Consider the following 21,307-nt stretch of genomic DNA (forward strand, 5'->3'; position numbering starts at 1 on the left):
GTGAATAAATTAGTGCACAGTCCTGAAATTCAGAAGCTTAGTTTAAGAATATGTTTGCTAACCAAAATTGGGTCTCAGTATGACTTTGCGATGATGAGACTAAACTCTTCTAATCCCATAGCTTTTGAGACCGTGCCCTATGAAATAATATTTCCATCCCACCTTTGTTAACCTAAACAGAAGACAGATTGAATTGTAAAGCTCATTTGACAAATGAGCACATTTTGCTCTCTTCCTGTAGTTTTCTTCTCTTTGCTTTTGTGTCCAGTGTTTCTTCCCAAGCAGTGTTATGCAAATGAACCAATTAATGATAGATAAAATGGTCTTCCTACCTCGCAGAGTTTGTAACTGGAAGGGCAACACCGTAAGTCACGTACCTATTCAGGGGATTCTATAGGCCACTGCGAGGGTCTGATTAGCTTGACTGTGGAATACAATCGCAGAGGCATCTGCTCGGTTAATTTTGAGAGAAAATTTACCAGATGGAGGCTGAAGATTTAAGTGATTAGAAGGTAGTAGATTGGAATACAAATTGGATTAAGAGAAATTAGATTGATATAAATCGAATTGAGTCACAACAGTTTGTGTTGTTCGTACCAAGGGGCAGTGGATTATGGGAGAAGCAGATGCTCCAATGAGATAGGAATTAATGTGGCTTTGACAGTCCATCTGCGAAGGTCTGAATATCGAGTACATCCCTAATCTCTCTCTCCATTTATCAATGCCATAATGTTAATTAGTACTTCATTCATTAAGTTACTTACAGAAGAAAAAAATCTCACCCCTATCCCCTCTCTGCTTGAGAATTTGTTATTCTGCCAAGAACTGGAAAGCTCTCTTCAGCTGAGTGAGCTACAGTTGACTATAAGGGGAGACCTGTGTCCTTTTCCTCATGCATACAAGGCAAGCATGCAGTGAGCTGGAAAACTTTTGCTCAGATATTTCTCTTCATAAATATATATTTATTGGAAGTCTTGCATTAATAACTAGGCACGATTCCACTTAAAAAGAGTGGCTGTATTAATATAATTATATCTATTCTGTGTTTTGGTTTTTTTAAGATACTGGAGTTAATGTGTTTTGTTTAATGACTCAAGTATTTGACATTAATGTTGAATGTCAGTTTCCTACTTGAAGAGAAAAATGAGAAAAATTCTGTTCCCATAATTCTGTGACTGTGTTTATACCGTGTATATGTGTGTCTGTTTGTGTTTGTATGAGTGCTGTTTATATGCTAGTTGATGGAAAATGGCAGGTTGCTGATACCGTCATCAATTTTAGTATACAGTATTGGGACCTGATCATTAGAGAAAAAAGTTGAATGAAACAAAATTAAAAGAAACACAACATTCAAGGTGCCTATGCTTATACTGGGAACATGACCCTGTAAAATCCAAAGGTATTGATACAGGAACCTCATTATTACACCATTGGCCACAGCGGTGAAATTCAGCATAAGGCAGTTCTGTCTTGGATCTCAGCCAAAGGAACTGAGCCAGTGGAGATCCAAAGGTGATCTCTCCTGTAAGGCAACCCAAGAGTATGGAATCTAAGGACAGCCATGCAGAAGTAGCCCTGTGTATTAATAACAGTCTGGCAAATACAGCTTCTGGAGGCTAAAGTAATGAGATGGGCAAAAATGGAACAACGAATCCTATGATACAAGAAGCATACCATTAAAGGTTGTGCCAAGTCATTCAGAAATAATCATAGTACAGGCAAACGTGGGCTGCCTGCCAGTGTGCAAGAAGAATTTCTATTTTTGTTATATGGAGGAAGGCAGTGACTTGTGCAAAAGTGTATTAAGTGTTTTAAAATTTTTGGTTTAGCAGAGAAAATTCTCTAGGCAATGAGTTCTTCGGGCAATGTTCTTAATGTAGGAATAAGATATATGATATATATTTATATATATCATGTATTTATATATGTATCACATATTTTTATATATATCATATATGATATATTTACATCTTCTATAAATTGCCGCTCCTCCTCCTCCCCCCTGAGGACGTGGGGCTTCTCCTACATCCTTCCCAGACTCCAATACTAGGATAGCTTTTGAAGACACTCTTAATTTTGGCTAAAGAATCTCATGCTCATATCTTCTATTTCAAAAACAACCTTGCCCTCTAGAAGCCAGGGTTGGCCCTGAGGTCTGTCTGAATCCAGAATCTCTGCACTATCTGCTTAGGGTCTTATGTTTAAACACTGCATATGGCCTATATTTCTGTGTACTCATTGATACTGATCGTAATGGAAGAGTATATCAAGCTAGATTCCAGCGAAATTTAGAAGCTAGTAGAAAATCAAGCTAAGACGTAAGCCTGCAAAATGTAAGGCATAAAGCAGAATTCCTTGTTGTAGTAAAAAGCGACCCCTAAAATGTGTCTTTTGCTATTGTGAGAGTGATTAAACACCACCTAAAAATAATTTAGTGTTCAGGGGTCAGTCCCTTGTTCCTGTTTTGACACTTCAGTTTTCAACCTAATTGTCAGTCATCTAATTGGGGGCCTTGTCTTCGTTAAGAACCATCAGTATACCAAGGTGGTGCTCATTGAGCCTGGCAGAGGCAGACATTGTGCTCTTATTCATACCTTTGTTTCTGTGACTGATCATTGGATGTTTAATAGCTTGTTGAACCCCAACGAGGACAATTAAAGGTTATCAACTAATGACCAGATATACAATCTCCTCAGTTTTTGATTGTCGAAAGACTTTAGACAGTGGGTATGTTTTTGCTGTGAATTGTGTTTCAGTGTTTGTGCATACTTGAGTTCAAATTCCATAAACCAGACATGTAGATACTGAGTCTAGTGAAGGTGTGTCAAGTACATCAGTGCTACTACATGGTTTCATGTTCTTTATTATTTGTTTTTGCTAATCATCTCACCAAAAACGTTCAGAAATTAATCTGAGACCCCTATTTACTAGGTAATCTTTCTCTGTTTTACATTTAAAGGTGATGGGTAGGGACGCCTGGATGGCTCATCGGTTAAGCGTCTGCCTTCAGCTCAGATCATGATCCCAGGGTGCTGGGATCGAGTCCCGCATCAGGCTCCCTGCTCTGTGAGGGGCCTACTTCTCCCTCTGCCTTCCACTCCCCCTGCTTGTGCTTGCGCTGTCTTGTGTTCTCTCCCTCTCTCTAACTGATAAATAAATAAATAAATGTGATGGGCATTAAGGAGGACACATGATGTAATGAGCACTGGGTGTTATGTGCAACTGATAAATCACTGAATTCTACCTCTGAAACTAATAATAGACTGTATGTTAATTAATTGAATTTAAATAAAAGTTTAAAAAAATAAAAAATAAAGGCACTCAAAAGCCAAATAAGAAAAAATCAGCCAGGTTTTATCAATACCTGCATCATCATTTTTGGATTCATATAAAGCAGCTGTCCCTCTGGCTTGATTTCAGTATGGGGTAGTTTAGAGAGCTGTATCAGGTATAAGCTACCTCAATGAAATGGAGGGTTCTGCATCCTGTAGAATCCTTTTTCCCCTGTAGTTGATGTATTTTTTTCAAATTCGCAGTGAATTCAGAAAATGGAGAAACATGGCCAACTTTTAATATAGTAAGTGATGTTCTGGCACCTTTGGCTATAAATCAGTGTTGCAAAGACATTATGGCAGCATGAGGAAATACTGTCCAAATAAAAGCCGAGCCTTGGCATGCTGGCTCAGAGTTTTGTGCTTCATCATAAGACTCACGGGACAGTTTGCTTAATCCTGGCTGCAAAAGCTGGACTTAAAGAAGTGCAATTTGTAATTCAGCTGGCTGAATAAATGGATTTCTACTGGCCAAGGGAATGAGAAGAATTTAGAACACACATGGAAGTTTGAGATTTACTTGGCTATCCTCCTTCTTTGTTTGTTTAAAAAAGTTACACCTAGCTCTCTAAAATCTTTATATATTTTTTCTGGCTACAGAGTGACAAGGGAGAGGAATAGCATATACTTAGAACAGATTAAACTATGAAGCTTTTGGAATAATGATAGTGTGAAATCAAGTCTAGACAACGATGGAACTGACAGGCAGATACAAAGTGAGAAAAAGAAGGAAGAATCCACAGGAATCTTTGCCTAAATGGATGTGAAAAAAATTAGAGAGTGAATCCTTACAAGTAGAATTTCTATCATTAGGTACCTGAAGTAAGTGGACTTATGTCAGGAAGACGAGAGGGATGAGGTATAGAACAAGGACAGAAGTGAGGGATTTCTTTAGAGATTTATAGAATTTGAGATTATAATTGAACGTTCATGGGGGCAACAGAACCAAGTCGAGAGCTTTCCTTACCTGGAGATTTGACTCTTGTGGTCATAGAAATGATACCTGTCACAGTGAGTAGAAATGGGGTCCCTGTGGCGAGCATCGAAGAGAAGAGCAGATGTCTACGTGACACACAAACATTAATGGAGTCAGAAATTATTAAACTCAATTCAGACTTCTAATTCAGTAGTTTACATATAACTCAAAGATTTTTTCTCCCATTTGTGATGGAAGTTTGTAATAAAACTAATAACAATATTGTGTAATTTTGTTAAACATCAATAAGTCATTTGTATATCCCTTGAAAAAACAAAGCACTGTTATTATTGGCTCTTTTGAAAGTACCATCCCTACATGTAGGATTAAGCAAACATCATTATACTCTTTTACAATTCACATACTTTTCATTTTCTTTCAGATTTTCAGTTTCTGTTTGTTTATAAAATCCAGCTTGTCAGAGTCTGATATATTGAGTGCTTGATGGTAAAAGCAACTTCCTACATTTAAAAAATAGCACCCACTTCTAAGCTATTGTTATTCTTGTCTTTCATAATTGCTATAACTCTATGCATTTTTATTCCCCTGCCTGTCACTGTTTAATAATTCTGTGTGTTTCACTCCTTTTGCTTTGTGAAAAGAAAGCATTGCATTTTGAGAGTGGCTAGATGGAGGATAATTCCATATCCACATGGTAATAACCTGGCAAAACCAGGGGATGATTGGTTTCGTTTGATCCCTCATCTGATAAGGCTTCAAAAGTAAATGAACTGAGTGGGAAATAACATTTTTCGTGAGTTTTCTAGAAACTGCGAATGTTTTCAGAGAGACCCAAGGAATTGAGTCTCTGATTTATTTTAGTGAGACATAATTCAAGCAGAAAATGATCATTTTAAAACATTTATAGCACTCCCATTTGCTGCTTTTCTCCATTAAGTAGAAAAACAAGCTCTTTTTTCTTTGTGCACACCAAATCTTTTAACTGAAAACTATACTCAGTATTTCTGTTGCAGCAATGATGTTATCTGGTAGTCATTTCTCTCTGAAACAAGACATCCCTTGAAAGGAAATTTAAAGTTTTATTAAATCACTTACTTTTTAAAGGCATCAACAGATATGGCAAATAAAGAAAAATGAAGACAAAGTAGGTCCCCAAATGAAAAGCATCCTGATAATTAAGGTAACTCATATTCTTTATCTACTAGACGAAAGCAACTCTGATTTTCAGTCTAAATTTAACCAACTATTTGTATAGCCTTACAACAGATGTCATATCAAATTCATTATGGTTTACTAAATAAAACTGGAATTTTTTTAAAGAGATTACCATAAGTTTATATTGATTTCTTTAATTCAGTGCAGTACGTAAAGGGAGGCACAAAATGCCGACTTGAAATTTTTCTACAATATCCTAACGATTTAGAAACATCTCATTCCAAACTTAAGAGCTATTTGCAGCCAGTTAAACATGGCCTCTTTTTCAGCCTCTTCTGGATCGAAATTTTGTCCAGGATGTTTTTAGTGGAGTGAACATTTTAAAAGTGAATTTCAGTGTGTCTCCTGCAAATAACTGTGCAGAAATATGATGCTATCGCAATTCAGTTTGGTCAACTGTGAAACCCCATTCACCCTGAATGTGACAGTGAAAGACAAAGCGATAAGTACAAGTTGTATTCAGCTACCTTTATAAACTGCCTTTACTCCCCAAGGTATAGGCTTCAGAAAAAGAATTCCAACCTGCCATTGCACAACACAAAAAATGCCGGCCGTTTCCACCACTCAAGAGAAAAATCTTTCTTTTCATCTTTGGGATCACCATACTCATCGACTTGTGTCTTTTGTTACAGGAGGTTTGGCCTTATTTTTTAAAGATACACAATTTCATAAAATTGTAATTTAGAGATTTCAAGGAAGAAATATTTTGCTTTAAAAGGAAGAAAATGATTTGGTTTTAACCACCCCTTTAAAGGACTGGTAAATTAATTTCAGACAATATTCTGGTAATATTCCTGTTACTGTCTTGTCATTTAAGTTAAGTCACATTATTGTGCCCTCACAAAATTTCTTTTGATATTCTGTTATTCTCTTTAAACTTATGATGGAAAACAACCCCAAAGTAGAAACTTCCCATGTATTCATCACACAATTGTTTTAAGATTTTTATTAAGAAAAGTAATCGATATTGATATAATCTATTTCAAGAAAATATTTAAGAGGGACACAGAGAATTATTAAGCACCAATATTTGATTACATTTCAAGGACTAGAATCTACAAATAATTTCTTTAGCATGCCTAGACAGTAATGTCTGGTACTAGAATTCCACATATCCAATTTGTCATGAACTGCAGTGGAAGCATTCTTAAGCTGTTACAGAGTTTTTTGATCAAAATCTAGCTACCTATAGCTCCATTAACAGAGTAAAAAAAAAAAGGAATATAGTTATTCATGCATTTATATCGGATATTTATTGAGCACCTCATATTTTCATCTTTAGAATGTAATGCAGTATGGGGCAAATCTGAGTGCCAAATCATTGAAAACATGGAGCCTTCAGGGAAATGTAGGTAGGGTATATCATTCAGAATGACGTTAAATTGGTAAAAGGGAGGAACAAACAGTAGTAGAAAATCACAGTACAGAGATAGAGGCTATATTTTGAATGACATACTATTGCATAAAAACGTCTGTATTTTGTGGATGGGAGTCCTTTTTTATAGGACCGCAGATTCCTTTGAGTATAGTGATAGAGGTTATCCTAATAAAGTAATTATACTTTATACTAACGTTAATGGAGTAAACATTTACTGAGTACTTACTTTGTGCTCAGCACATAGAAAGAACTCTTTCAGCCTTCACAGCCATGTTATTAGGTTGGCACTGCTACATTTTATAGATAAGGAAAACAAGATGTGGTGTGGATAAGAAACTTGCCTGCATTCACAGTCCTATCCAGCTTTTAGAGAAGAGCAATTTCAAGTCAGTCCTCTTGTTGAAGAGAATCTCTGTTAACTGCCAAAGACGTGCCTTGTCATTTCTTAAAAAGGCATATGCACACATGCTCACAAAATTTTGCATTCAATTTTTGAGGTGTCCTCTCTTCCATTCCACAGAAGCCCATCCATAGCTTCAGAACCGTATCAGAAAATGATAATGAAGCAATGCAATGAGATTCATGTGTTAGTCCAACTTCTTAAGTACAACTACAGTTGGCCTTTGAACAACATGGGTTTGAACTGCACGGGTCCACTTACACGTGGTTTTTTTGTTGTTGTTGTTTGTTTTTTATTTTGTTTTGTCCTGGCTGTAAAAAGCTTTATTGTTTTCACTTGGTCCATGTTTTGTGCGAAGGCAGCAGGGTGGTTAAAAAGCTTCCCAGTGGCAGCAGGGAGAGGCTCAGGCAGAGGCTCTGACACCAAGGGGATGTCTGAGGGACCGCTCAGGAGCCACTGGCTTCTGGAGGCTCCTATTCATGCTTGAGAATGAGTCTTTGGACGAGCTACCCCCAGCCCAGTGTCGGGGCCTGCCAGCCAGCCTGTGGTGGTTAGTCAGGTGGTCACCATCTTCCTGATGAGTTTTACTCCCTCAACCAGGAAGTGACTCTCTGGGAAGTTACAGAGACTGGGGATCTGTAAGGCGGAACTCAGGGCATGCAGATCCAGAAGGGCTTGGTTCAGTTTCTTCTTAGGACCACTGTGGCTCCCATGGCATCCTGGGTTTCACCCCCTCACACTGGGACAGCTTTTGCACTTCGTAGAGGAGAGCACAGCTGCTGGACTGGTTTTGCATCTTCAAGAGACACTTGGCACCCTTGGGCTTCCCTTGGCCAACTCCCCAAAATGGCACTTGTTCTCCTGAGCCACTTGTGGTTAAAACAGAAATCCAGACAGAGGTAAGTGTAAGAGACCTGTGGATACATGTTGACCTGGGGGTTGTCTGTGGCCCTAATCTCAGTGGAATAATTCTGACGAATATGGGAGCTCATGGTTGGTCAGCAATAAGGTGCTAAGCTCAACCAACAAACAAAACAAAAACAAAACACAAGAAACAGTGTTGGCTGGTCGTGGAGGCAGAGGATAGCTGAGAAGATGGTTCTGAAGGTTGTGGCTGGAAAAGAGGTTGGAGGGTAGTCAGAGGCTGGAAAAAGGGCATCTCAGGGTCTGTTCTGCCCAACATTGTTGATGCAAGAGACAGACTCATTGTAAATGTATTTTCCTTAAGATTTTCTTAATCTTTTCTTTTCACTACCTTACTTTCTTATAAGAATACAATATAAAATACATACAACATACAAATATGTGTTCATTGACTGTTTATGTGATTGGTAAGGCTTTTGCTGAACAGGAAGCTTTGGGGAATCAAAAGTTATACATGGATTTGTAGATTTTGACTGTGGGGTTGAAACAGTCTGAGTGTTGGAGCCTCCAACCCCCTCCCCGATTTGTTCAAGGGTCAACTGTTGTTGAATGTCGATAGGAAGTGAACAAGGCTCAAATCAGTCATTGTGTGCATTACTTAGACATAATGCAGCTAATATATTTGGATCGTGACAGTCAAAATTTTTTGGGTAATGTTTTAGCAATTATTCTCTTAAGAAACTTTCTGAATTGTACTAATATTTTCAACTCTATTTTTAAAAAAGTCCTTAGTATATACTAAAGGAAGTTTGTCATTTTGGCTAGGTCACTGAATCTCAATTTAAGTTGATAATAAAATATTTAGGTTAGAAGAACATGTATCAAGAGTTCTACACGATTTAGCAGAGACTAAATATTTAACAAAGCTCAGTGCACGTGTGAAGTATCAGTGCTGGTAGGAATGCTGTTTTGTGAAGCTGACACTGGGGTCTTTGGAATCTATAGTTACAAAGATTAAGGCCATTGCTATGGAATTTTCAAAATATATTGCTTAGGAAATAGGAGTATAAGGTTAAATGTTATCACTCCATTGGGAGTTTACATAAAAAGAATGCCATTTTTTTTTTTTTTTTGGAAACTAGTTAATAGTCTCCACTAAATACACTTTGAAGTTTTTAGGAAATTAAACATCGTTAAACAATTTAATGAGTTTGGAGATTGTCCCATTGCATCATCTTTCTTTTATAAAGCCAAATGCAATTTTGAAACCACATTGAAATGTTATCAATATGACAATAAGAAGCTAAATTTCAAGGATATCTTCCTGGACTAAAGATTGCTTTTGTCATTGTAAGGCAAATCTGCATAACCCATGAAAACTCTGATTTGGTGGCAAATCACTCTTTAAAGAATGTCTTCAACCATTGTAAGGTGTAGCAAATTGATTTGAAATAGTATTGGATGCATGTCCAGGTTAGTGCATTGGCTCCTCACTGAATTGTTGGAAAATGAACTTATAAAGTAGGAAATTAATTTGTTATTTCTCAAGAGGAAATCACTCCTAAAATAATTTGCTAGTAACCTTTCAGATTTGTGGTTTCAAAATTTCTCTTCAATGTTATATAGATATCCTCATGTGTCTACTCCTGGCTTCGATTTCTTTCAGCTAGCTACTGGTTCTAACTTACCCAATCATGTCTTCCTCTGGACGCTGGCTCTATTGTCTAGATCCACCTGCTCAGGTGAGGTTAGCGGCCTAGTGCATGGAAGGTAGGCAGCCAGAAAATGTATAATAGAAAGTAATTAAAACTTACATAATGAAGTCACTAAATAACATGAGGTGGTGGAGGATAAAATGAGGGAAAATGTGTTACAATTTTAATGTTTTCAGCAATTTCTGTTAAGAGTACTTAAACAAAGGCCTGAAATACAATTGGGAAATTCAGAGAAAAAGTTTTATGAAATCTGCCTTAGTTGTTTTTTCCTAAAGTAGCAACCTCCTTACCCTGAATAAGGAAAGAAATGTTAAATATCTTTAGCTAAGGTTGCATTTTAAATAACTGATAAACTATTTACTTTTAAGATAAATATCCATGTATTATCAGTTGGTCTTTGATTAAAATGATTTATGGAACCATTTATTTGCAATGTAAATAAATTTCTTAGAAATGTAAGAATAAAGTCCAAGGGTTACATGAGCTAATTTGTAAACAAAATCTTTTATTTTATTTATTTATTTATTTATTTATTTATTTATTTATTTATTTATTTTTAAATATTTTATTTATTTATTTGACAGAGAGAGACACAGCGAGAGCAGGAACACAAGGGGTGGGGGTGGGAGAGGGAGAAGCAGGCTTCCCGCGGAGCAGGGAGCCCGATGCGGGGTTCTATCCCAGGACCCTGGGATCATGACCTGAGCTGAAGGCAGATGCTTAATGACTGAGCCACCCAAGCACCCCGTAAACAAAATCTTTTAAATCATTGTTAAGTTTTGGAGAGTTCTCTAAGAAAGCATTTGATAACCATTTCTTTTGCTAGTAGACACAGGCCTATCAAGGCAAACTTTCTAGTCTATCCTTTTATGAAAACTATGAGCATTAATCTATATTATGTATCTTTAAAAATTTGCTTTGTGCTAGTAAATTTAAACCTGCTACCTGTTGTCTTCTCTTTTAGTTACATCCATTATGATGTGACAGCCATTATCATGCTGTGGGGCGCCCAAAACAGTGAATTTATAGCAGTTTACTCTTCCAGTTGCCTCAATTTTAGGATAAAGAAATAATATTATAAGAAAGTTTAGGTAACTTGCTTCAGGTCATATACCTAATCATACAGTGACACAGGGGAGAAAAACAAATTAATCAAACCAAACCAAAACTAAAATTGCGATCTAGTGCTTGGAAATTTCTGTTTTAAACTTCCCAAAAAATGAGTAAGAAAGAGGTATCATAGGGAAGGAAAACTCATCCTCAAAATAGTGCTTGGACTCACAGCTAAGGCAAATATGTTCTTCTAGTCTCAGTTTTGGGTAAAAATTTCAGTTGTTTTGTTCTCTATTTCTATTTTTCTTCTCATCTGTAAAGTGGGGATTTGGGACAGGAGGGTCTTTGGTGGCTCAGGCTTCTTCCTGTTAGAACTAGAAGACTGGCTAATAGGGATGCTGCTGGATACCATATTGCACCACTGAAACTTTTCAGAATCAAGGCTGCCTGTTAAGTTTGACAAGAAACATCTTGTATACCTGTCCCTTCCCTTTCACACACTTAGCCCTTTAGTTTTATGACATTGAAAACCCGTATAGAAATTTTATAATAAAATCAGTGCTTCTAGGGCTCAATTTTAATGTAGTTTCTAATTTAAACTTATTTTTAACATGGCACTGTTGTGCTTCTAGCAGGAATGAGAACCTTCTAAGTTTAATTCATTGCCAAATCAGATCGTCTCCTGAGAAAGGTTCAGTAAGGTTCGAATGGATAAAACAGTCTTCGTGTTTCCCAAATATCGACTTTCTCACCACATCCTATCATATATAGAACTCCTAGGGGGGAAAAAAGTAAAGGAAGTACACTGGAATTTAGTTATCCTGAAGAATCCAAAGATAGAAAAGTTGTGGGGCACCTGGGTGGCTCAGTCAGTTAAGCCATCTGCCTCTTGATTTTGGCTCAGGTCATGATCTCAGGGTCCTGAGTTGGAGCCCTGCGTTGGGCTCTGTGCTGGGCATGGAGCCTGCTTGACATTCTCTCTTTCCCTTTGCCCCTTCCTACTCCTTGAAAAAAAAGAAAAAATGGTAGAAAAATTTTAAGGACAGACTTGCTAGAGTGATCAATTCAATTTCATTAAAAATTATGTTAGCTCACTAATCAGTGTGGATGGCATTTATAGTGGCATTGAGATATGTTTCTTTCCATGGAGAAAATTTTGATAGGATTTATTTTGGCAAAATAGAGAGCAGCAACAACTTTAGTCATTTTGAAATCTAGTATAAAGGGATCAGCCTGAAAAACATTAGTAGAAAAACATTAATGCAAGAAAGATCTCAGAAGAAATCAACTCTTGTCAATGTGATTAGGGTTTTAAGGGGGAAATTCGAGGGTAAAACCTTCCATTTATAGAAGAGAAAAAATAAGATAAACAATGCTTACTCCATGTCCTGTAGTCTATGTAGGGTTTCTTTTCATCATCTAAACTGACTGTTGAGTCATTTGTATTCTGATTTGTACCTGGTAAAAGTAAGGCATAAATATTTGCTGGTTAATACCCATATCCTTTCTTCCTACCACAATGCTACCTCCTTATTGTGATGGGTCATGAAGCCTTCATTTATTCATGAAGCACTATGTACCTCTCTAGGGGAGGGAAAACTTCAGGAGGTATCTCTGATCACATTCAGAATTTGAGTAATCACAGAGAATCTTGCTGGCTTAATTTTATTAGGATTTTTTTGGGGAAAATATTCACAACTGTCTTAATGTTAACATTAATGCTTTGCTAGAGGCCAAAAGCAACCTTAGCTTTACAATAGCCAGACCTCCAGGATCCTGTAAGACTTCTTGTAACTTATGAAAGTCTCTTTAGAGACTTCCTTTATCTCTATCCCTGCAACTTAAACGTATAGAAAGAAGTATATAATCAATCGCTCCTCACAGTCACAGTGCAGATCTTTCTGCCCAAGGGTGCTATCCCTGTGCTTTAATAAAGGCACGTTTTTGCACACACACACAAAACCCCCACAAAAAACAAAAAATGAAAGCAAAAAAAAATAATTATTATGAACTAAGACATAATATTGTGTGGATTTTTAGGGGGAAAAAGATACTACATAGAAATTTCATTGGAGGGAGTATATTTGCCAAGAATTTCTTCTGCCCTTTAAAAAATTCAGAAAAGTTTAAGTGTGTTGTTTAACTTGACTAGATATGAGTATCTAGTATATGAGTGAGAAGTAAGGCTTAGTTCAAGGAAATACTATATTCCAAGTGAATAATGAGGCAGGAGCAGTTTTCTTTCAAACACATGAAATGAAATCAATAAATGTTCTTTTAGATGCTTTATCCTCTTTTACTATATTATGAAATTGAAGTCAGTTCTGAAAACAAAAGTTACTCTAGCACTCACTGAAAATAAGTGGTTATTGATTAAGTAAAGCTAAATTTATATTTATGAATTATGATTTTATACTTCTCCAACCCTCTAAAATTTGAAGAGCTAATAAACTACTCAGTTTGTTTTTTTTATTATTTTACCAAAAATCATTTCAAAATCATTGTTTGAGTGGCTCTGAGAAGCAGAAATAATCCATTATGTAAATTTGGGTGCTTAGAACCTTATTCAAAGATGCTTCTGCATGTAACTGACTAATTTGATGTTTCTGTGGAATGCTTATATCTAGCCAGGTCTAAGTGCATGACCTTCTAGACTAGGTCTAGCCCAAGTCCGAGGGCATGACCTTCTCCTGGTAAGCATGCCAAAAGTGAGCGTCTTAGACTCCTTCTGCTTGTAACTTCTGATGCTTCCTGTTCATTGTGGGGACCAAGAATTGCATTTTAAGGAAATATTCCAGGTAACCTGATGCAGATAGGCTGAGACTTGCACTTTGAAAAACAAAGAAGATGTTGTATTATGACTGGAGGCATCCATCTAATTCATTTTATTGCAGTCATCCTTAGAAGGTTTTGGAATCAGGGTAGTTGTAATGTGCATTCTTTACTTATTCTTACATACAGTTTTTAAGAAGCCTGCACATTTCAGATTAAAGTTCCTAAATTCTAACTCTGCTTCTTTTAGCTATTTAATTATGAACAGATCACTTGACTATTTTATAGCTTACTTTCTTGGTTAGTAACAATCAAAATTTGGATGTTCATCTTTAAGACCCCATGACTAAGTTCCATTGTTTTCTTTTTTTATAATAGATAAGGACAGTTGGATAAAATGCTTTCAATTAAAACTTGACTACGTGGTTGCCCAATTAATTTGAGATATACAAAGATGTCTAGACTCGCTATCAGCCACAAATAATGTTAGACTCGCAGATATATCTTATGTTTTGTTTATACTATCTGTTCATATAAGGATCCTGAATAATTACATGAGCAATATTAACACTGCAGTCAGTTTTGTTTGTTTGTGTGTTTTCCTTCTGAAATCTGGAGTTAACAGTTTTATGATCCTATATAAAAGAAATATAACTGAGAAAGCTAGTTATTAGTGGAAAGTGATGAACAGGTACTCTAAAGCAGGATTGGCAAACTTTTTCTGTAAAGTATCAGCAGTTATTTCCAGCATTTAGACCTCATCCTCTGTCTTCTAAAAACACTAAAAATGTAAAAACATTCTTAGCTGAGGGCCATACAAAAATTGATTAGAGAGCTGCTTCTCAAACTTTATGTGTATAGGCATCCCTGGGGGGCGGGTGGGGGTGGGTCTTGTTAAAATGCAGATTTTGATTGGCTAGGTCTGGAGTTGGGCTGGGGGTCCTGTAGTTCCAGGATGCCTTTGGATATCAAAGGTCTTGGTTAAACAGTTTCAGGGTACTTCATGTAATGTACAGCCCCCTCTACCGTTCAGTTTATTTTTTAAATTTTTTATTGTTATTTTAATCACCATACATTACATCATTAGTTTTTGATGTAGGGTTCCATGATTCATTGTTTGTGCATAACACCCAGTGCTCCACGCAGAATGTGCCCTCTTTAATACCCATCACCAAGCTAGCCCATCCCCCCACCCTCCTCCCCTCTAGAACCCTCAGTTTGTTTTTCAGAGTCCATTGTCTCTCATTCTACCGTTCAGTTTTGAATTGCCAATGAGTTTAGCTGATCACTCAGCTGTCTTTGTTTTTGTTTTGTCTTGTTTTAATGAAATAATGGGGTTGCTTGACCCAATAATGTAGAATACCTAGTAGTTTAGTGGTCCTTCCTAATTTTAAAGACCCGGACCTCTTCACAAATGTGATGAAAGCTATGCCCCTCCTCACGTTTCTCCTGTCCTGCCCACACAAGAATACCCATTGTTATACAATTTTAAAGAATTCATAACCTACTCAAAGCTTATCCATCTTAAGGTCACTGCTATATTGTGTAATGTCTGAATTTAAGGGAGTTCAGAATTAACCCCCTCACTTTTAATAACATCTTAAAATTTAGATGGATCTCTGTATATCTCCATGTCTATCTCTGTTTATATATCTATATAGTGAGACATTTCAGCTTTATTTAATGCCCTATTGGCTATCGCTGACCTGATGATTATATTTAAAACCAAGAGTTATAAATGAAGAAAATAACCTAGCTGTTGGTATGAGTGAACACGAGTTCTTACTCCTTATATTTGTTCACAGTGCCTTACCCATGACTTTAGTGAGATATAATTCATATGCTACACAATTCACCCATTTATCATGTGCAATATAATAGTTTTTATTATTTTCATGGAGTTGTGCAACCATCACCATAATCAATTTTAGAATATATTCATCACCTGCTAAAGATACCCTAGATCCCTTCACATCTGATCCATATCGCTCACCCTAGGTAATGGCAAACCTACATTCTCTCTCCTGGACATTTCATATAAATGGTATACAATATGCAGCCCTTTGTGATTAACTTCTTCCACTTAGTATAATGTTTTCAAGGTTCATCCATGCCATAGTGTATATAAGGACTTCATTTTTTTTCTTACTGCTGAGTAATATTCCATTATGTGGATATATGACATGTATTCATCTGTTCATCAGTTGATGGACATTTGAGTTCTTTCCCTTTTTTTGTTATTATGAATAATGCTGTCATGAACATTACATTATATTCAGGTACAAATTTTTGTGTGGCTAAAAGGTTTACTTTTTCTTGAGTATATATACCTAGCTGTTGAATTACTGGGTTATATGTTAATTCCAAAACATGTCAAGAAAACCCAGAATATTTTCCAAAGTGGTTGCACCTGCACCATTTTACATTCCCACCAGCAATGTATGAGGCTCTCAAATTTTCCACATACCCCCCCAAAATACTTACTATTTTACCTTTTTTGAGTATTGTCATTCTTCCGTGAAATGTATCTCACTGAGATTTTGATTTGCGTTTCCTTAGTAACTAATAATGTCAAGAATCTTTTCATGTGCTTACTTGCCATTTGTCTGGCTTTTTTGCATAAATGTTTATTCAAATCCTTTGCTCATTTTAAAATTCGGTTATTTGTATTTTTATTGAGCTATAAGAGTTCTTTATATTTTCCAGATATAAGACCCCTATCAGATATATAACTTGCAAATTTTTTTTTTCTGATTCTGTGGGTTGTCTTTTCATTCTTTTGATTTTTTTTTTCCAAGCACAAATATTTAAACCCAATGAATCTAATTTATCTATTGTTTCATTTGTGGTGTATGCTTTTGGTGCCCAAGAAGGTTTTGCTTAACTCAAGGTCATGGAAATTTGCTCCTATGATTTCTTCTAATTGATAGTTTTACCTTTTACATTTAGACTGTAGATGTCCTTTTGAAGTTTTTATAAGAGTGAGAATAAAATGATTAGAAGAATATCCAAATGAGACAATACTAGAAAAGGTTTACATATGTTATAGTGTTTAAATGGGTAAAATTCTGGACATGCTGGATTCCAGATTTTATTGCTAAGCAGTTTAGATATTTTGCCTTTTTTCCTTTTATAAGCCAATTATTTTATATTTATTTAATAAATATTAGTGTATTTCAGGTCCTCTGCAGGCCTTCTCTGGGCCAACTCCCTAAGAAGGTGGGGAACTATTTGATAAAGTAAATAGCACTCCAATAACATGGATGATTGACTTGCTTAGTTTTAATAATAGAGCAACTTTGACATAGAGGAGCTGTAGATAAGTGCATGTGGGAAATTAGAGAAGAACAAGAAAGATATCTAAACAAGGTGATTATAGCCTATATGCCTGTTACATGAAAAGTGAGATTAAACTCTTGTTCCATTTTAGGATCATATTCTATGGCTCTAAGTCCAGACCATTATATTTAGGAATGTGTTACTGTTTTGCAAACTGTGATTAGCCATTCACTTTTAAATACTTTGAGATCTTTTTTGTTCATTTCTTTAAAAAGTAAATCTTACTGTTTGTATTCTTTAAATTCCTCATTTGCTTTAGGGACCCAGTACTTTCAGTGTATACCTTCTTTATTATTTTGATGCACAATGTGGTTAACCATTCATATTTAAATGCTTTGGGTTTCTTCAGGACTTTTAAAAAATATTCCAACCTGAGTACTGTAAATTACTCTTTGGCTTTAGGTACCCAACACTTGCAATGTGTAAGTTCCTTCTTGGATGTGATGAGATAACAAATTATCAAAAAAAAATTAAATTAAAAAAAGTTGATATTCTACAACCTTTAAAATTAATCTTCCTCAGAAAAGTTTCATTCACTACCAAATTAAATATCGTTGATTAAATTAAAATATGCATTTTTAATTAATAGTGAAAATAAAGTGAAATAACGTTGAGGAATAAATATTACTTCTATTTATTGAGCTGAAATGTGGTTCTGTTAGATGATTGGATAGAGAATGTTAAAGCCAACACCCAAAGAACAACTAATCCAATCAAGAAATGGGCAGAAGACATGAACAGACATTTTTCCAAAGAAGACATCCAAATGGCCAACAGACACATGAAAAAGTGCTCAACATTGCTCGGCATCAGGGAAATCCAAATCAAAACCTCAATGAGATACCACCTCACACCAGTCAGAATGGCTGGTTAAGTTAAAACTATTAAGTCAGGAAATGACAGATGTTGGCAGGGATGCAGAGAAAGGGGAACCCTCCTACCCTGTTGGTGGGAATGCAAGCTGGTGCAACCACTCTGGAAAACAGTATGGAGATTCCTCAAAAAGTTGAAAATAGAGCTACCATATGATCCAGCAATTGCACTACTGGGTATTTACCCCAAAGATACAAATGTAGGGATCCGAAGGGGTATGTGCACCCTGATGTTTATAGCAGCAATGTTTACAATAGCCAAACTGTGGAAAGAGCCAAGATGTCCATCGACAGATGAATGGATAAAGAAGATGTGGTATATATATACAATGGAATACTATGCAGCCGTCAAAAGGAATGAGATCTTGCCATTTGCAACGATGTGGATGGAACTAGAGGGTGTTATGATGAGTGAAATAAGTCAATCAGAGAAAGACATGTATCATATGACCTCACTGATACGAGGAATTCTTAATCTCAGGAAACAAACTGAGGGTTGCCTGGGGTGGGTGGGAAGGATGGGGTGGCTGGGTGATAGACACTGGGGAGGATATATGCTATGGTGAGTGCTGTGAATTGTGTAGGACTGTTGAATCACAGATCAGTACCTCTGAAACAATGCAATATATGTTAAGAAAAAAAAAAGAAGAAGATAGCAGGAGGGGAAGAATGAAGGGGGGCAAATCGGAGGGAGAGACGAACCATGAGAGATGATGGACTCTGAAAAACAAACTGAGGGTTCTAGAGGAGAGGGCGTGGGAGGATGGGTTAGCCTGGTGATGGGTATTAAAGAGGGCACACTCTGCATGGAGCACTGGGTGTTATACACAAACAATGAATCATGGAACACTACATCAAAAACTAATGATGTAATGTATGGTGATTAACATAACAATAAAAAATTTAAAAAAAAAGAAAAAGAAAATGTTAAAGCTTGTATCTGGACTATCTTTATGTCCTCAGACATGGTTATTTCTCTCATCATCTCCTTTAGATTTATGTGCAGGAGCTGCTAAGACCCTTTCACAAATAATGGCCTGTGATACCCTATAAACTAAAAATGTTCAAAATGACACATTATGCAGATTCTTCACCTTAAAATGCCAACAGCTCCTTCTCTTCCTATTTTTTTCTGCCCTTTAATAGCCCCACTTTCATTTCACTCACATGGAAGTCATTGGTCACTCTTCCTTACTATATGGTGATATACCAAATTCTGTCAAGTGTTATTTTATGCTATGCCTTGTATCTTTCTCTGTTTTTTTTTTTCTCCCTTCAGCATCATTTCTCAAAGTCAGGTTCTTTTTATTGTTCTCTGGAATAATTAATAACTCTCAACTGTCCTTTTGCCTCCATTGCTCTTTATCTTTTACACTGCACACCAAAAATACCTTTCTAGTACTGATAGTCATATCACTGCCCTCTCAAAATCTGTTAGCCATATAAAATGAAGATCACAATCCTTAGTGTGGTATTTAAAGACTGTTTGTCTCAGTTCCCAAGACAAGACCTTTCACCTCCACCTGTCATATCAACTTGCTCCCTGATTATGAAACGTATTATGCATGTACTCTCATGATCTCAGGTTGTTTCTTCAATTTGAATGTCTTTTTCCCTCTATTTACATAGTTTTATTCTTTAGGTTTTTTTTTTTTTTTTTTATTCATTCGGGACACAGAGATACAGAGAGAGAGAGAGAACATGAGCAGGGGGAGAAGCGGGCTCCCTGCTCCTGGGATCATGACCTGAGCCAAAGGCAGACGCTTAGCCATCTGAGCCACCCAGGTGCCCCCACATAGTTTTATTCTTTACCTCTCAATTAAATGATGGCTTTTCAGGGGAGGCCTCATTATACTCTAGTTAGAGTTAACATTTTTTCCCCACTTTCTTCCTATAATGCATTTCTTGAATCTCCAAGCAACATTTATTTATTTTATTTTAACATAATGATTTATACTTGAATTCTTCAGTCAGATGTCCCTGGATTCAAATCCTGCCTCAGCTGCTTATTACCTCCACATTTCTGGGCAACTGATGTCATTTTCTAACCTGCTTCCTCATCTGTTAAATTGAGTTAATATTTGTACCTAGTTTGAGCGTCTCTTTTTATGTGAAGTCTGATGACACAATGCCAGCATGATAGACTGCATTGTGTATTCTGGGTACTTGCCCACTTGGCTTTGTCCCCCAGTAGATAGTAATCACTTCGAGGGCAGGAGATTAATCTTGCTCATTTTAGTACCCAAAAGAAAATCTCATACTCTCTTTTACTTTTCCTAGACATGATTCATGGAACATTTAAACCTAACTCATTAGAATTAACCTATTAATTTTTTGCTATATTATCACATTCCACAAAGGAATTGGGATGACTTAGGAGATGCATAAAGAACAAAAGTATAAAACATAAATAAAATAGTAGTAAGTGCATTTTGAATAATTGAAGAGTTTAATTTCAGCAAAGTGAACCGAAGAGAAACAAAAGCTGTAGATAAGAAAATGTTAACGTTTGTCTTCATTGTGTCCTGTTTTGTAGGATCTCGTCTTCGCCAGGAAGACTTCCCCCCACGGATTGTGGAGCACCCTTCAGATGTCATTGTCTCTAAGGGAGAGCCCACCACTTTGAACTGTAAGGCAGAGGGCCGGCCAACGCCCACCATTGAGTGGTACAAGGATGGTGAGCGGGTGGAGACTGACAAGGATGATCCCCGGTCTCATAGGATGCTTCTGCCCAGCGGATCCTTATTTTTCTTGCGCATTGTACATGGGCGCAGAAGCAAACCTGATGAAGGAAGCTACGTCTGTGTTGCAAGGAACTATCTCGGTGAAGCAGTGAGTCGAAATGCATCTCTGGAAGTGGCATGTAAGTAAATAATGAATCTCATAAATAGCACACATTTTTACTTTGATTTATTTTTAGTAAGCTTTGATTTGTCCCCGTGGGTACTTTATACCTAAAGAAGAAAACAATCAACATGCCATGCATAATTTTACTTTGCCTTCTCCAAAGAAAGCTGGTCAAAATAATGTCAAGCCATGGTGTTGCAATAAATTTACTTTTCTTGAAGCAAGGTGGAAATTATGTTTTTACATTAAAGCCAAGTGACAATGGTGCTGGTCATATTTAAAATTCAAATTGTTGATGAGAGATATAGTCAAATTTTAAAGTCAGCTATGTTAAAATGAAAAGTTGACATGTAACATGGCATCAAATATGGGGCATAAATTCAATATTCTACCTATTTCTGTTATCTATTTATATATAACTGTTGTATATATTATAGTATACATATATTTCTAAATCTGATTTTTATCAAACAACTTTAAAAAGAATATACTCCTTAAGTTATATTAGCTCTTTTACTTCCAGTCTGAATTCAGGATTCATTACTATAGGCATATGGGGGAGAATATAGGAGCAATAACAGCA

The 21,307-nt window shown here is 36.4% G+C and overlaps 1 protein-coding gene across 1 annotated transcript in view; it reads left to right on the forward strand.

The window, feature by feature from the left end:
* ROBO2 (roundabout guidance receptor 2) overlaps nucleotides 1–21,307 on the forward strand; it is a 577,868-nt gene that overhangs the window by 43,920 nt on the left and 512,641 nt on the right. Inside the window, exon 2 of the mRNA XM_088022784.1 lies at nucleotides 20,414–20,740. Within this exon, the coding sequence (XP_087878910.1) occupies nucleotides 20,414–20,740 (327 nt within the window). The remainder of the gene's footprint in view (nucleotides 1–20,413; nucleotides 20,741–21,307) is intronic.

Source organism: Eumetopias jubatus, unplaced genomic scaffold, assembly GCF_037043125.1.
Source record: "Eumetopias jubatus isolate StellerSeaLion01/CBP00866 unplaced genomic scaffold, mEumJub1_p1.0 scaffold_1, whole genome shotgun sequence".
Classification (NCBI taxonomy): Eukaryota; Metazoa; Chordata; class Mammalia; order Carnivora; family Otariidae; genus Eumetopias; species Eumetopias jubatus.